This window comes from Crocodylus siamensis, chromosome 2 (assembly GCF_052110815.1).
Source record: "Crocodylus siamensis isolate JL-2025a chromosome 2, ASM5211081v1, whole genome shotgun sequence".
NCBI lineage: Eukaryota > Metazoa > Chordata > Crocodylia > Crocodylidae > Crocodylus > Crocodylus siamensis.
The window spans coordinates 11881273-11898142 of NC_143396.1; the positions used below are offsets into that span (position 1 = coordinate 11881273).

The 16870-nt window shown below is 52.3% G+C and overlaps 1 protein-coding gene across 12 annotated transcripts in view; it reads right to left on the minus strand.

Moving 5' to 3' along the window:
• The window catches only part of DCTN1 (dynactin subunit 1), a 119164-nt gene that overhangs the window by 46421 nt on the left and 55873 nt on the right, over positions 1-16870 (minus strand). For 6 of the 12 annotated variants that reach the window (XM_090035187.1, XM_090035186.1, XM_090035188.1 and 3 more), the window contains exon 5: positions 448-468. The exons of 3 other annotated variants lie outside the window; for them this stretch is intronic. In XM_090035187.1, coding sequence (XP_089891313.1) covers positions 448-468 — 21 coding nt within the window. Of the gene's footprint in view, positions 1-447; positions 469-5574; positions 5880-16870 lie in introns of those variants that run through there. 3 more of the 12 variants (XM_090035191.1, XM_090035190.1, XM_090035189.1) reach the window with 2 other exon arrangements.

Here is a 16870-nt window from a genome sequence, read left to right on the forward strand (position 1 = left end):
CTTGTCGACATAGTCTTCAGCTCCGCAGCATGCACTGCTCCAACCTCCCTCCCCCCCACACAGACCCTCACAGCCCCTGCCCCATAACATCACAAGCGGCAACCATGGAGAAGCAATTAGTAACACAGAGGTGTGGATACTGGGAGGGGACAGGGGATGGCCAAGGGCAAGGGCCCTTAGGCAGTGAAGTGGCTCTGGGATTATCTGGGAACTTTTATAACCCATTACATTAGCTCTGGGAAATGGCACAGCTCTCGCTAACGCTTGTGCCCACACAGACAGATGCCTGTGGTCTGGGGACACTGTGTGAGGAAGCTCCATTGTCTCTGGAGCCTCCCCAGATTTCAGGAGTAGGGAAAAGGGCCACAGGAAACAGAGTCTGGGATTAACCCTCCAACAGCTCCCACAAAGGGATGGATGCCCGCAGACCACAGGGCTAGTTCTCACCTTGGGCCGCCGGGTGGTGGTCTGGAGGGCAACAGGAGTAGAAGGCATAGTAGGAGAAACATTCATACAGGGAAAGACAGGAACAGAGATACAGACCACAGGAGCAGCGGCGGCAGTGGCAGCGGCAGCAGATGCAGCAGAGAACAAGGTAGAGAAACAAAAGACATCACTGCAATTAGCATCAGGTGTACATGCTCATTAACCCATGCTCCTAGGGTGGGCCCAGGTGAGAGACCTCCCAGCAGACCTCCTGAAGGAACAGACCCCTGCAGCAGCTCATCTCAGACCCCAGCTAGGAAAATCTCCTCACCCGGTCTTGGGGCTTGCCTGCTCCAGCCAAGGATAGCTCACAGAGCTCCATCAGCCACCCTCATCTTCAACATGGAGACGCAGGGCCATGAGGTGCCTCAGCCTCACAGCTTCCATCACTATGCAAGTTCTGCCTGCTTGAATCCTGGGGGGATCCTGCAGCTCGATGTCTGGCTCTGGAACCATCTTACAACGGTAGTTTGGGCTGCCCAGGGAAACCTGCGGCTGAGATATCGCTGCGCAACCCGAGGTTCAAGCTCCTCTGCTGAGAAAGGGCTGGACATCGCCCCTTTCCTTAGGAGACGTGACTGAAGTGTTAATAAGCAGGGGCCCAAAGACCAGCCACATCATTTGGCTTCAGTTAAGAGAGCAGGGTTTGTATTAGCACTCCACCTCCATTCTGGGCTCAGATGCCTTCTCCAAGCAGAGATGCGACTTTCTCTCTGCCTGTGAATAAAATGTGGTGCACCACATGCTTCCAGGTAGCACCACTGAGCTGTTAGCTGCATGTCTGAGGCCAGGCTTAACAAGGTCAAGGAGGCTGACACTGGTAGGGCAGCCAACCCTGCACCAACATGCCTTCAGCACAGATCTTGGGACACTTGATCAGGCTCTTAATGCTGACAGTTCAAATGGTAACAGATAATCCAGGTCGAAGCAAGCCTACAGCACTCGTCTTCAGACAGTGCAGAGTAGAAGTGGGAAGGGATCTATTCCGTCTGTCTGGGTCTGTAACTCCAGCTAACGGGAGCAAATGAGCCAAAGAGAAGAGAACTATTTAGAGATAGACCTGCTGTTCTCCTATCGCATTTCTAGTGGCCCACACAGCATAACGAGGGCACTTTCCAGGTTTAAAGTCTTTTACATTCTGCTTTCCTTATTTTTACTATTGAAAAGAGAAATTGCAGGCTACAAAGTCTTAAGGAACAGAAATGCAGTCCCTGTGATCCCCTCCTGGCTCACAGTTCAGGAACAAGACGTGGCACTGACTGAAGACCACCTGATTAGTACAGCCCACGGGCACGCCAGCCCAAGCCCAAAGCAGAGCCCCATAAAGCAGCATGGCCTCTAGCTGGGCTGTAGAAGAGAGAAAGTAAGACCAAGAGCACCACAGCTCCATCACCAGTGGTCTCCAGCTCTACCAGGAGGCCAAGCTTTTGCACGTCAGGTAAAACACGGTTTCCAGCTTTTCCCTTCTTTGTTTAAATGCCAGAATTGCACAGATCACTTAAGTCTTCCCTGGAGGACAGGCAAACCTTGCAGAGGGCAGATGTGCGTGGTATCATCTTGGGATGCACCCTCTGCTCAAATTCCAGGCCAACAGTTCCTCAAGAGTGAACTGAAAGACTCTGGGCTTCAAAGCACTCTTTTCAACTTTGCAAAACACTTCCAGGAAAGGCTTCCCAGCAAAGAGCAGAAGTTTCAGACCTGGGGATGATTTAGTGCCAATTTAGGAGGGGGCTGCAAGCTCTTTCAAAGCACTCTCAGAAGGCTACAAGCCCTCCACGAGCTTCACACAAAGTCCTTGGGAACAATGCTCTGAGAATCTAATGCAGTTGTCTGTTCTCTCTGACCTTCCCTGGGGGAAAGGACTGTGGAAGAGTTTCCACAAAGCAGCCCTACCCTGAGAAACCCTCATTCCTCGGGGACTTGGCAAGGAGGGAAGCCCATTAACATGCAGAGCTTGCCAAGAGTTGGGCTCCCACCAGAGCATGTTAAAGAGGAACACAACAAAGTCCCTATTGTCAGAGAAAGTCGCTTCCAACATGGTTCCCGCTGTCCTCTGATGAAGTGTTTAGACCGAAAGTGCCAGCGTCGGCGATGGAAACACCAGCTGAATGGACCTCTTGGCTCACAAGGGAGCTGATATAATGAGCCTTTGGTACTTGCCAAAGATTAGCAAACAGAAGCTGGGATATTTTAAACTGGCAACCAAATCTCTGCAGTCAAGAAATGCTCTAACTTCAATCCAGCTGCTGGAATGAGGAGCCCCAGAGAGAAACGCTTTGTGGGGGTTACCGAATTCATCTCCCTGCATTACCCATTGCCGGCTGGGGGCCTGAACCAACCCACATTGACTCTTCAAACACAAAATCGATTGAGAATCATCTCGGGGCAACTTTTACTAAATCCACCTGCCTTCAGGTTAAGCAAAATGCTAGCGAGAGGCAGGCGCCTTCCTAATCCCTATGTCAGCTGGGCCAAGTGGGTACGTGGAAGAGTAGTTCAGTCCAAACTACCACGCTCTGGAAGGACTCAACCGCCGCAGCAACTGCAGGATTCACTGGGTGAATGGCTCGGATGGACATGAAGGTCACACCCACGGTTCACTGATCTCTGGCAGGCCTGGAGGAGATGAAGCTTCACGCTCTCTGGGCAACACTACTTTCAGACTAAGGCTCCTACTCCAACATGCCTCCTCTCTCCTGATGTGACCTTATAAAGATGCAATAAAGTGCTACCCTCCTCCAGCAGGCTTCTGTAGGGGTCCGCAGCCCCTGGGGCTTGGACTGCAAAGGAACTGCTAACAGGCTGTTACCGCTGTTTTGTCTCCACCAGGCAGGGGAGACGACTGCTTTAGAATTAAAACGGCCCAATGGAGGTCAAGGGAGCACTTGCTGGCAACCTGCATGAGGATGGCTGCTCTGAGATGCTTGTCACTCCTCATTTCCAGCCACTTAATCACATTAAGATACAGCTAACCTGTCACGGAAATTCCCCAACACGGATTTTCCGCGCAACCTGCTGGAGTGATGCACCACGATGGGTCCTCGTGGCCAGTGTGGATCAAGGATGGGCCTACTGCAAGGGAAGCCTCTGTTCTAGAGCAATGAGCAGGAGCTTCAAGCCAGAATTTAAGGCTCCCCCCGATCCGGGAATACACTCAAGATTGCTGGCAATGAATATTTTATTTCATTGCTAGCCATAAATATTTGTGGTCCCGAACTCTACTGCGTAAAGCAGGCAAATCAATATTGAATGCTATTATGCAACTTTTGCGCCTCCACAAGGTCCCAACATTCAATATAAAGTGTCTGGGACCCAAAACAAATGCAGCATGCAGGAATCGGGCAAGACTCTGACCTGCATCTGGAGGAGCAAAGCATGGCTCCTGCTGCAAGCCAGTGGGGCCTGCCCCCTTCTCTTTAGGGTGGCGGCTCAGCCCCAGGCCCTACTGGTTCCCCAGACCTCAACTCTAGCCTGAGCAGAATAGTCTGTTCAGATCACAAGGGCAGTGCTGGATGCTGGGAGTCGTAGGTGTGCCATGCATCTTTAGATTCAAGATGAGGGTGGCCACAGCTTGCTCCATTTTATGCCAGGAAGGAGTGGTTGGGAGCTCTGATGAGTTATCGCTCCAGCCCTGCTTGGGCAATTTGGAGACGACTCATGTGGGTGAGCAGAAGGGGGAACTGTCTGGCAGCCAACGCAGCGACTGCTCCTGCCCTCCCTCCCCCACGCAGTCTGCCACGCAGACCTTGAGGGGCAGCTTCTGGCAGACCGGGAGAGCCCTGCTTGCATTTCCATGGCGGGAGGACAGGCAGCCTCTGAAGACATGCATGTTAACAGCACACACACGCTTCAAGACTGCACCTCCCCTCCAGAGTGAGAGCCCGGATTCAGTTCACGCTTGGGAGATCCTTCATTTTCCCCCAGACTCAAGCCTTCTCACAGGATGCTCAACCTGTTGGAATTAACACTGCGACTGGCTGCATAATTCCCCATTAGCAGACAGAAGTTACTTACTGCAACTGACAAGAAATTTTACAATATACATTAAAAAAAGAAAAGAAAAAAACCCCCAGAGCCCTAACATACAAGCTTGCTCTCAAAAGCAGCCATGCACAGAAAAAGGATGTATGAGGAGAGCCAACCAGAAAAGTGTCTAAATAAAGCAAAACCACAAATAAACCAGATCATTACGGCAGGCTTTAAAACTTCCTTGAAAGAAATGCAGGCTGGGCCTCAATAGGATAAAAACACCAGCAGGATGTTGGTTTGAGGACCTGGCCAAAACTCCATTATCTTTCTGCTCCCAAGAGCCAAAAACAATTAGCATTTGCAAAACTTTTCATTTGGAAAGGGACTGAAAAGCAGTTTTTAAAATTAATCACTGCACGACAAAGTGTGTCACTACCTATGGTTAGCATAAGGGTCCATTATCCATAAATCAAGTGCATTTAATGTAACAGAATTAGGACTGCAAGTCTTCTAGCTGCTGCAGTACTCCCAATTAGAGTTGTATCTTTGCCTTTGGCTCATTTTGCATTTTTCCTCATTTCTATGAGATAAGGTATAAAACCTCATCCATTGCTCCTTAAAGCTGCACGATCTGGTTAGGCTAAAAATAATCAGCTCGGTACCCAGAGAATGAGAACCAGTCTATGCTGTAACTAACAGAAACTAGCAGCTTGAGAGGCAATCTGCATAGATCACAATCTGCTGACAATTTGAAAAGCAGACAAAACAGCCAGCAAGGTGAGCTATTAACATGCAACTTTTATAAAGCAAGCAGCAATATCCTCCAGCCACTGAGAAGATGCTGGAGCCAGCTGCGGAGCTGGGCTGCAGAAGCACAGCATGCAGCGCAAGCAGTCTGCCCGGTGAAATGGAAAACAGAGGAGAACTGAAAGTGGGAAAGGGCAGAAATAAAACGGCAGCCGTCTGTGGCCGAACACCCCCCGCCTGGCTCGCCTCGCCACAGCCACCACGCAACGGAGTTGGGAACTCAAAGTCGCAGCTCAGCTGCCTCCACGCTCAACAGAAAATGAGCAGAATGAAAACCGTGAAAACCGCTCGCGTGGACGCAGCAGATTGTACCTTCCGCATCGTTGGGGCCTGCCTCATCATTGCAGAAAAGAGAGATGAAGGGAGGGAGAGAGAGACAGGAAGAGAAAACAGGGAGGCAGAGAAAGAGACAGTTAGCACATTCAATCACAACACCACGGCTCTCTGTAGACAGAGTCTCTGGAGCGCAGTCTGCCAGTGAGCACTTGCAAATGGCTGCAGCTTTTCCTTGTTATGTGCCATCCACTGCCTGCGATAATCCAGCAACCGCTCCTCCTGCAACCCGGACTGCGATGGACACTGCTAATCAGAGCGGCTCTGCTGCGCTGGTGAAGGCCGGGTCCTTCCCAGCAGCCGGAGCCGCGGGCCGCACTTCTTTTCTCCGCTGGCCTCTCCCACCACCGCCCCGGCGGCTCATTACATCATCACTTATGGATTTTGCCCTCCCCTCTCCAAGTTCCTCGGCAGCTCTTGGATCCAGGCACGACAGGGGGTATTGAGCCGATGCTGTTTTCCAGCGGGAGGGGGGACGCGTGGGGCAAAGAGGTGCTCCTCTGTAACCTAGCAACGCTCTAGGCTCAGCTGTCTCTCTGGCTAATTAGGAGGCTTCACCATCCCTCCTCCAGCAGGAATGGGCCTGGCGCAGCATCTACGCATGCACGCAACATCACTGCCAGCCTCTTCTGCTGATGCAGCCTGGCCTCGCCAGCCACGTGCCAGCCGCAGGGCTCTGCTGTGGCCTGGTGAGCCAGGCCAAGGGGCAGGTTTCTGATGCTGTGCAAATTCACTGGACCCTAGACACGCGCAGAACCACCCCTCACCTTCCACTGCTTGGAGTCCCCCACTCAATTCAAGACCCCGATGTCAGCCTCCTGGATTCACTCGCCACACACAGAACACGGGAAGTCCAACACTGAGACTTCTCTCTTTTGTTTTTTTCAAGTTTATTCAAGTGAATAGCTGCACGCCCAAAATACCCTGGCAGCAGCTCAGGGCACCTCCCATCCCAGGCAACCCCTACTAATCAGTGCGACTGGCTCCCCCATGCATCAGGGGAGCAGCCATTTCTGAGGACAATTGCTATCAGAGCTTCAGCCTCAAATTGAACCCATAGGGTCACTTACGGCTTCTCTTCTTCCTAGCCTAAAATCTGTGGGGAGCTCTCTCCCATAAGCGAGCAAAACCCTCAGTGATCCTGCAGAACAGGAGGTCAGGACACCAAGCCCCCTAGGAGACTCAGGTGAAGATTTTATTGCAAGTCTCAAGAAGAAGAACTGAGCTATGATCACTGCACACCCCAAAAACACCTCCAGTGCAAGCTGGAAACTCCCAAGAGTCCCAGCCTGGCCTAAGCTGGTGCATGACATATGGGGAGCTTACGGTATGGGAGGCATGGGTGGCTCTATGCTGGGAGAGTGGAAGGGCTATCCCAGCATTTCCACCCCCTATTCAGGAAGGTAAGAGGTTAGTATCCCTGGCCAGCAGCACAATGGCACAAGTGTCTAGGTAGCAGTCCCTAGCGCAGAGGAGAAAGCACTGGCATGGACAGCAGAGTCCTGGAATTGATGGCAGAGATCAGAGGGGAAGAAGAAGGTACCTGTGGCCTGCAGGAAGGTGGGCATGGATTTGGGACAGCAGGGAAAGCACTCACAAGGAACTCCATGTTACAAGAAAGACCATAAGCCACTGCTTTAACTCTAAGGTTTTACAGAGCAAGGAAGGACAGTCTTCTGGAAACACAGATACACTTTACTTTTAACAACCCAACGCACTCTTTGAAGCTCGGGGATGTAGAGGGGCAGTTAGGAAGGCCAAGGCAGAGATGGAACTGGGACTAGCTTCCCAGATTAAGGACAATAAGAAGTCTTTTTTTAAATATGTAGGGGGTAAAAAGAAGGTCCCGGGTAATGTGGCGCCCTTGCAGGACGACATGGGTAACTTGGTCGTCACACCAGACGGCAAAGCTAACATGTTTAACGATTTCTTTGCCTCCGTCTTCTTAAGTAGGGACCAGAACAGCCACCTCCCTGCTGGGCCCCCCTCGGGCCCCGGGGGAGGCACACCTGGACCACGGGTTAGCGAGGATTTAGTTAGGGAGCTTCTGGAGGGGTTGGACGTATTCAAGTCAGCCGGTCTGGATGATCTCCACCCTAGAGTTCTAAAGGAACTGGCCGAGGTCATTGCAAGTCCCCTGGCACAACTTTACGAGCACTCGTGGTGATCTGGTGAGGTACCGGAGGACTGGAAGAGGGCCAACATGGTCCCCATCTTCAAAAAAGGCAGGAAGGAGGACCCGGGAAACTATAGGACGGTTAGTCTTACCTCGATCCTAGGCAAGCTGTTTGAGAAAATTATGCTGGCACACATCCAGGAGGGGCCAGCAGGGGACTGCATGCTTAGGGGCAACCAACACGGGTTCATCAGTGGCAGGTCCTGTCAGACCAACCTGGTGGCCTTTTACGATCAGATCACCAGATCATTAGACGCAGGGGCAGCAGTGGATATAATCTTCCTGGACTTCCGGAAGGCTTTTGACACTGTCTCTCACCCTGTTCTCATTAAGAAACTGGGGGGCTGTGGTGTAGACACCCACACAGTCAAATGGGTCGCCAACTGGCTGGAGGGCCGCACCCAGAGGGTGGTAGTGGATGGGTCCTTCTCAACCTGGAAGGACGTGGGCAGTGGGGTCCCCCAGGGCTCGGTCCTCAGGTCTGCACTGTTCAACATCTTCATCAGCGATTTGGATGAGGGGGTAAAAAGCACCCTGTTCAAATTTGCTGATGACACTAAGATGTGGGGGGACATGGGTACATTGGAAGGATGCAACAGGCTACAATCAGACCTCAACAGGTTACAAGGGTGGGTGGACGAGAATAGGATGGGTTTCAACACAGACAAGTGCAAGGCGATGCACCTCGGGAGGAACAACCGGCACCATACCTACAGGTTGGGGAACTCCCCTCTTGCCAGCACGGAGGCGGAAAGGGATCTGGGGGTCATCATTGACTCCAAGATGAACATGGGCCGGCAGTGTGGAGAGGCAGTCAGGAAGGCCAACCGCACCTTGTCGTGCATCCACAGATGCATCTCGAGCAGGTCCAAGGAGGTGATCCTCCCCCTCTATGCGGCACTGGTCAGGCCACAGCTGGAGTACTGCGTCCAATTCTGGGTGCCACACTTCAAGGGGGATGTTGACAGCATGGAGAGGGTCCAGAGGAGGGCCACTCGTATGATCAGGGGACAACAGGACAGGCCCTATGAAGACAGGCTATGGGACCTGAACCTGTTCAGCCTCCAAAAGAGAAGGCTGAGTGGGGATCTTGTGGCCTGTTATAAACTGGTCAGGGGGGATCAGCAGGCATTGGGGAAGTCACTGTTTCCCCGAGCACCACCAGGAGTGACCAGGAATAACGGTCACAAGCTGGCAGAGGGTAGGTTTAGGTTAGCTATCAGGAGGCGCTACTTCACAGTCAGGGCGGCTAGGGTCTGGAACCAGCTTCCAAGAGAAGTGGTGCAGGCTCCTACCCTGGGGGTGTTTAAGAGGAGGTTAGATGAACATCTTGCTGGGGTCATTTGACCCCAGTACTCTTTCCTGCCATGGCAGGGAGTTGGACTAGATGATCTGCTCAGGTCCCTTCCGACCCTACAAACTATGAAACTATAAGCCCAGGGACTGACAAGAAAGTGGGCCCTCCATCTGCCCCCAGCACCTGCCTCATACAACGAGTCCCGATGACAGGGGTTGCTCAGACCTGAGACTGTCCCTGTACTGTGGCATAGTCACCGCAAGAGACAGCTCTGACGGCTCTGGCTGTGAAGCTTAGACCCAACTCAGTGCAAGGTTTGAAGGAGACCTCTGACACCCCCCAGCAGAGATGACACTGAGCCATGTTGCTCCAGGGGCTTCCCGTCCCAGCATCTGGCTGCTTGCCTAGTGTCAGAAAGCACAGTAACTTCTTAGTGCAAAGTGCCCTTTGTCCATCGCATCCCGGGCAGATGTCCTGCTCCAGAACTAGCGTGCAGCACCAGCCTGAGCAATGGCCGGAGGCTTTAAAGTGAAGAGCACCCCAAGACATACTTAACACTGCCTAAAATGGCCTCTGGCAGTATTCAAGTCTCATGGAAATGGGGCAGTCTGTGACTGTCAAACTTTCCAGAGACCAAAGGTGGGGAGGGAAGGAGACAGGAGTTGGTGGGCACAGGAGAAAAAGACAGACAGCTGAGAATGAAAGCCCTGTCCCAGCAGGCCATCCTCAGGTACCACCCATGCATTTAAAACACACAATCACACACTGATGAGGTCTCAGAGAGTCCCATGCAGTTCCAAAGAGTTCCCAGATATGAAAACGTCCATCCACGCAGCACCCACGTGCTCCACCCAGTATCACAACACATCCCTGGTACTAGCTGGGAGCAAGACATATCCAATGTGAGCCACACAGCGCCATGCCAACAGTAGCAGGCCAGGAGGTTATAATGCCTTTAACCTGGGAAACTGGGCTGGTTTAGTCTGCAGAAGAGAAGACCAAGGGGGATTGAACAGCAGCCTTCTGTTGGATGGAGCTGGACTGTTCTCAGTGGGGGCAGGTGACAGAACAAGGAGCAATGGGCTCAAGCTGCAGCAAGGAAAGTTGAGGTTGGATATTATGACAAACTTTCTCCAGAAGAGGGTGGTGAAAAACAGGCTCCCCAGACAGGTGGTGGCACACCTCCATCCTTAGAGGTTTTGAAGAACCGGTTCAACAAAGCCTTGGCTGGGATGATGTAGTTGAGGCTGGTCCTGCTTTGAGCAAGGGGTTGGACTAGATGTGACCTCCTGAGGTCCCTTCCAACCCTCATGGTCTGCGACTTTAAGAGGGGTTTTGCCTGCTCTCTACAAGTAGACAAGGAGGGGAAAGAATGTAATGCCAGTGAGGAAAAAGAGCTATAGACACTACAGGACAAGATTGATGCAAGAATAAAGGGAAAAGGGGGTAATAATGTCCTAGAATAAAGCTAGGTTGGAATTTAGGGAGGTTTCTTAGGCTGTGAAGCAGCAAGGATGCTGCAGCAGCCTCCTGATGGGTGCCACAGGGGCAAGAATGAACCGGCTTTACAATGGGGCCTGGTAAGTTCAGGAAGAAGCTTCACAATGGAAGAGACATGAGAGGCGCCAGCAGCTCAGAGTGAATGTGCCAACACCCTCCTGGCACAAACATGGCTTTAGAAGTCCTGCCCCCCACCCCCTACCTGCACTGAGTCGAGAAGGATGCAATGGATTCACGCGCTGCAGTGACTCCCAGCCAGTCACATTCTTACCACACCACACTCCAGGGCTGTCCAGCTTCCAAGTGGGTGGGAGCTGCAGGCCCCATAGGTTGTGTAGATGCCCCATTGCTGCCCCTCATGCTCCCAGACTCACCCTCTACACCTGAGGCCATGTACCAGACTGCCTTGCTTCTTAGAGCAGGGGAAGGAAGTGGGAGCTGGAAGAGGGAGAGAAGCTTGTAACTCTCTGCAGCTAGAGCGATGGGGGAGCTGGGGGCTGAGGAGAAGCCCGAAGACCACAACTTAATCCTTTGTGAGATGCATGTGGCCTGCAGGCCACCAGCTGCCCAGCCCTGCTAGACACTCTTTACAGCCAGACAGTCTTATGAACAAGCACTAAAGAGAGAACTTGAAGTATTTTCCCTCTGAAAATCCTACCGAGTGTTCAGCAACCTCCATCTCCAGGCTAGGGTCATCTTGGCTAACAAAGAGGCTCTTTACGATGGAAGCAGGTAGCGCGTGTGGCTGAAAGCTGAAACCGACTCCAGGCAGCCCCATTTTAATCATGTTAACTGGCTGGCCTTGAGTCCTTGGGATCATCTAAAAGCTCGATCATGTTTCGCTGAGCTTTGCTTGCAAAAGCAGATCAATAGCCTAGAACACGAAGCAGATTCTGGATGCTGTTGCAGAGTAAGAGCAAAACTGATTTGTGATGGCAGGGGCATCAGCCGCACAGCCTATCATGGCCTGGGTTTGTTTGGGAATAGATTTCGGAAGACAGGCTTTCACCCCTAACACTATCCTGGTGACATCTACCAGGGCAAGTTCTGAATTGCTAACTCAAACCTTCTCTCCTCTGGGGCAACAAAGTGCAGAGAAAGCCGAGCTCACCCCTGCTAGTCCTGAATTGAACCTTTGTCTTCAGCTCTGTGGACCAGGTTCAGGGCTCACTGTGTCCATCGTTCTCCCTGAGGGAAATGCACAGAGCAAGGTCCTAAAGAATCTGAAATGTGGCAGAATCATGTCTAACAGATACAGATGCACAATGCCCCCCACCAGTGTCTGTGCCCTTCCGGCTGAAGAGCTGCTGGTGGGGGGTGTTGCATTTCCCTGGGAACGCAGCTGCAGGCTCAGAGCCTTGGGCTGTGCTGATGAAGGCTTGGGCAGTGCCCTCAGGGACTTGGGGCTTTACTTACTGGTAGATCAAGTAACATGTGGCCTTGGGAGCAGACCAGAGCTTAGGAGCAGCTTGCTGGCTTCTCCCAAAGGGCTGCAGTCAAAGCTGGCTACAGTTACGTACCGAACATTACAAACGTGCCCCTGGCAGCGAACAACAGATGAGATCATGCTCTGGGGCTCTGCTTTGCTTCTTAACTATCCAAACCATTGCAGCCCCAGCATTACAGCCCATTGATGTCTTCAAGCACAGCATCCCCTAGCAGTGATCTGTAACGAGGACAGGTCCTACCAAAACCACAGACCTGGGACACATGCTCAGATAGAGCTGCTGCATAGCATGCTTAGCCCGTGGCTCCCAGGCTGCCGGCCTGTATTCACGACAAGGGCTGGGAACCAGTTTGTGCCACTTAGATGCTACCACCTAGCTCCCAGCAGGCTGCAAACAGGCCTGTCAGGCCACATTTATCACTGTGGGAGTGCAAAAGCAGGGAGAACAGACCATTTCTGGGGAATCCATCAGCCACTGGCTTCAGCTCATATTGTCACCACTGCCAAAGCCCGGAGGACGACTGGGACATGGCCCTTCTGAATTCAGGGGAGCATGTCCTGGTTTACAAGCAGGTTTCTTTCCACCCTCACTGCAGAGCAGATGAGGCCAAAAAAAAAACCAAAAACAAAACAAAACAAAAACAGCATGGGGGCTTCAGTCAGTCTATCTTCCCTGACATGTCTCCACCTGATTCCTATCCAGGTTCTCGGCAGCAAACTGGAGGCACTCAAGCTTTCCTGGATACAGCTCACCATGCTTCTGGGAACCTTTGCTGCAGCAGCAAGCTTCCCCTCCACAGCTGCATCGCACATACTGGGCCAGCCCCACCTCCTTAGCCATCATCCTTGAACCACAGAAGCCAACAAACCACAATTTGTAGAGCACAGCCACAACCCCAGCCCTGGTGCAAGAGATGCTTTTCCACTGCTCAGAGGTGGGACGCATTCCTCTTGTTTGCAGCTAGTGAAAGGCAGAACAGAAAAGCAAGGCAAGTTTGCACAAAAGGTGCACTTGACCTGCATCTTGTTACCTGTGCCTTTGAGAACTCATGGAGTGCATCACGACTTCAATCCACCCATCCCCATGTTCAAAACCGCTGACGGTGGACAAACACTCAGAGCAAGGCTGGAGTGAGCAGAGGTGGCCCCAGACAGTTGCAACCCCGACTGCTGAATTATCCAGGGAAGCAAGGCTCTTCCAGAGCCACAGGCCAGAGCTGCAGTCTAACCACCACAAGAGAAGGAAGATGGATGCTCGTTATTTGAGAATGGCTGGGCAATCCAAGGACTGCGGAGGACAGCGAAGTGTATCAGTAGGCAATGGAACGGCAGGCACAGGCATGGTCCAGAACCTGGGACTCTCCTCTCCCTCCAACACTCGGGGCCTCCGCTCCACCATGGGGCAGGGGTCAAGGCGAGACCCTTCAGAGCTGGGGAGATCTGACCTTCTCCCCCAGCAGCAGAAGCCCTGCTTAGTCAGACCTTCAGAAAGGGGGAATGAAGACTGCTGGTCCTCTGGGACTGTGGGGGTGCAAAACATGCCTCTTCCCACACAGACCACTGGCCAAGTCTGCTTGAAAAAGTTAATTTAGAACAGATGTGCATCCACGCTCCCTCCAAACACATGCATGGAATTACGCAAGCAGACTTCCAGCTATCTTACCCATGCAAGCGCTCTCTCCCATAGAAGACCATGTGAAAGTTTCTCACCATCTCAGATTGTTGACAATCATCCATTCAAGAGCAAATAGCAGCCTGAGCCAGGCACTGCTGCAGGCGTGTCCGGAGGGAGCTGCTGATGAAGGTGTCCACTGCTTTACCCATGTGGCACACAATTCTCTGGAGTTCACCTCTACGAGGCAGGGCTACTCTCCAGAGTCAACTGAAACCCCACAATGCTGCTCAAAGGTTGCATATCCAGCTTCAGCTTTGTGTTAAACACCAACAGCTTAACAAGCATAAACCACATAAAAACACAGATGTGAGGCCACATCTGGAGTTCTGTTGCCAGTTGTGGGCCCCCCCACTAAAGAAAGGATGTGGACAAATCGGAGACAGTCCAGTGAAGGGCAATGAAAATGGTTAGGGGGCTGGGGGACATGACTTATGAGAAGAAGCTGAGGAAACTGGGCTAATTGAGTCTGGAGAAGAGATGACTGAGGGAGACTGAATAGCAGCCTTCACCTCCCTCCTGGGGGGCTGCAAAAAGGATGGAGCTGGACTGTTCACAGTGGGGACAGATGACAAGACAAGGAGCAATGGGCTCAAGCTGCAGCAAGGGGAGTTGAGATTGGATATTAGGAAAAACCTCTCCTGAGGAGGGTGGTGAAGCACTGGAACAGGCTCCCTAGAGAGGTGGTGGAGTCTCCATCCTTGGAGGTTTCATAGATTTCATAGACATTAGGGCTGGAAGGGACCTCAGAAGATCATCGAGACCAGCCCCCTGCCCGAAGGGCAGGAAGTCAGCTGGGGTCATAGGATCCCAGCAATATAATCATCCAATTTGCTCTTGAAGGTGTTCAGTGTAGGTGCTTGAACCACCTCTGATGGCAGGCTGTTCCAGACCTTGGGCGCTCAGACACTAAAGAAATTCTTCCTTGGCCAGTCCACTCCTGACTCCAATGTCCACATCATTAATGAAGATGTTGAAGAATATGGGTCCAAGGACAGAGCCTTGGGGGACCCCACTGGTCACAGGGCACCACGATGAGTGACTGCCATCAATTACTACCCTCTGGGTCCGACCACGGAGCCAATTTTCCAGCCAGTGGATCATGGTGGACCCAAGGCCACAATTCGCCAGTTTGGCCAAGAGGTGATCATGGGATACCAGATCAAAGGTTTTTTTCAAGTCAAGATATATGACATCAATCTCTTCTCCCTTGTCCAGGTGATAGGTCACCTGGTCATAGAAGGAAATGAGATTGGTCAAACAAGACCTACCCGCAACAAACCCGTTCTGACTATCCCTTAGGATGTTGGCGTCAGCCAGTTTATTAAGGATGGCCTCTTTAATAAACTTTTCTAAGATCTTCCCTGGGATAGATGGGCCTATAGTTAGCTGGATCCACTTTCCTCCCTTTCTTGAAGATAGGCACCACATTGGCCTTCTTCCAGTCTTCGGGCACTACACCAGAGCGCCAGGAGTTTTCAAAGATCTGTGTCAGAGGCTGGGCTATGACGCTCGCCAGATCCTCAAGTACCCTGGGGCGCAGATTGTCAGGGCCGGCTGACTTGAAGGTATCCAGCTTCTCAAAGTGTTCTTTCACAAGGTCAGCATTGATGAAGGGTAGGGGATCTCCCTCACCCAGATCTCCCTGTCTTGTATGGGCATGGGCATGCCATGGGACTGATGAAAGACTGATGCAAAATACCCATTTAATAGGTTGGCTTTTTCCTGGGCGTCAGTTGTCAGTTGCCCCATCTGGTTCAGCAGGGGTCCAATGTTGCCCTTGCTTTTCCTCCAGCTCCCCACATATCTGAAAAAGGACTTTTTATTGTCCTTGATGCTTGAAGCTAGTTGGAGTTCAGTTGCAGCCTTGGCTTTCCTGGTTTGCTTCCTGCAGGACCGGACCAGTGCAGAATAACCCTCCTTGGAGGTGAATCCCATCCTCCATCCTTGGTAGGCATTTCTTTTTAACCTTAGGAGGTCTGCTAGGTCCCTGGAGGGCCAGGGGGGCTTCTGTGCCCTCTTGCTGCCTTTCCTTTGAGATGGAATAGACTTAGCTTGTGCACTGAGGATCACTCCCTTGAGAAGCAACCACTCTTCTTGAACTCCCCTCCCCCTGGGGACATGGTCCCTTAGGGCCTCACTGACAGGCCTCCTGAGCTTGTCAAAGTCGGCTTTTCTGAAGTCAAGGACTTCCGTGTTGCCGACTTGCCAGCTTTACAGCGGATGGTGAAGGTGATCAGCTCGTGGTTGCTGTCACCCAGCTTCCCATAGATCACTAGGTCACCAATTAGGTCATCCCCAGTAGCCAGTACCAGGTCGAGCAGCATTTTGCCTCTCGGTGGCCCATAGACTTCTTGAATCAGGTAGAGGTCATCCACACGAGAGGAAGCTTTGTGGCTGCTTGGATTTTGCTGAGTGATCCTCCCACAAGATGTCCGGGTAATTGAAGTCACCCATGACAACCATGGTCCTCAGCCAGCTCCCAGGTGAACTCCTGGTCAAGATCAGGACTTTGGGTGGGAGGTCTGTAGCAGACTCCCACTGTCGTGTCCCCTGTGCCGTGTTCCCCATGGATTTTAACCCAGAGGGTCTCCAGTCGTCCACCCTTGTCGCCAACATCAGCTTGCAGGGACGCATAGCTTTCCTTAACATAGAGAGCTACACCCCCGCCCCTTTGATCTACATGATCCCTCCTGTACAGGGTACAGCCACCTATACCCATGGTCCAGTCATGGGTGGAGTCCCACCAGGTCTCCGTTATCCCTATGACATCATAATTATTTGCATTGAGCAGGAGGACAAGCTCCTTCTGCTTGTTCCTCAAGCTCCTGGCATTTGTGTACAGGCAGGCAAGTGTCCCCTTGGGGGCTCTTGCCTTGCCCACAGTTTGTACCAGGGCTGGGGCAGGGGTGGGCTCCCTTAGTGCCTTGGCCTGCTGGCTTTGCAAGGGTTGCTTAGCAGGCCAGCAGTGGCGGTAGTCCCACCCGTCCCCCAGTGGGCTTAGTTTAAAGCCCAGTGGAGCAGGTTAGCCAGCCTGGCTGAGAAGAGCTTCCTCCCCAGGGGAGAGAGGTGGAGGCCATCCCTTCCCAGCAGCTCGCTGCCTCTCTCTCCAAAGAGCGGGCTGTGGTCGTGGAAGCCAAAGCCTTCCCGATGACACCAGTGCCGCAGCCTTTGGTTCACTAT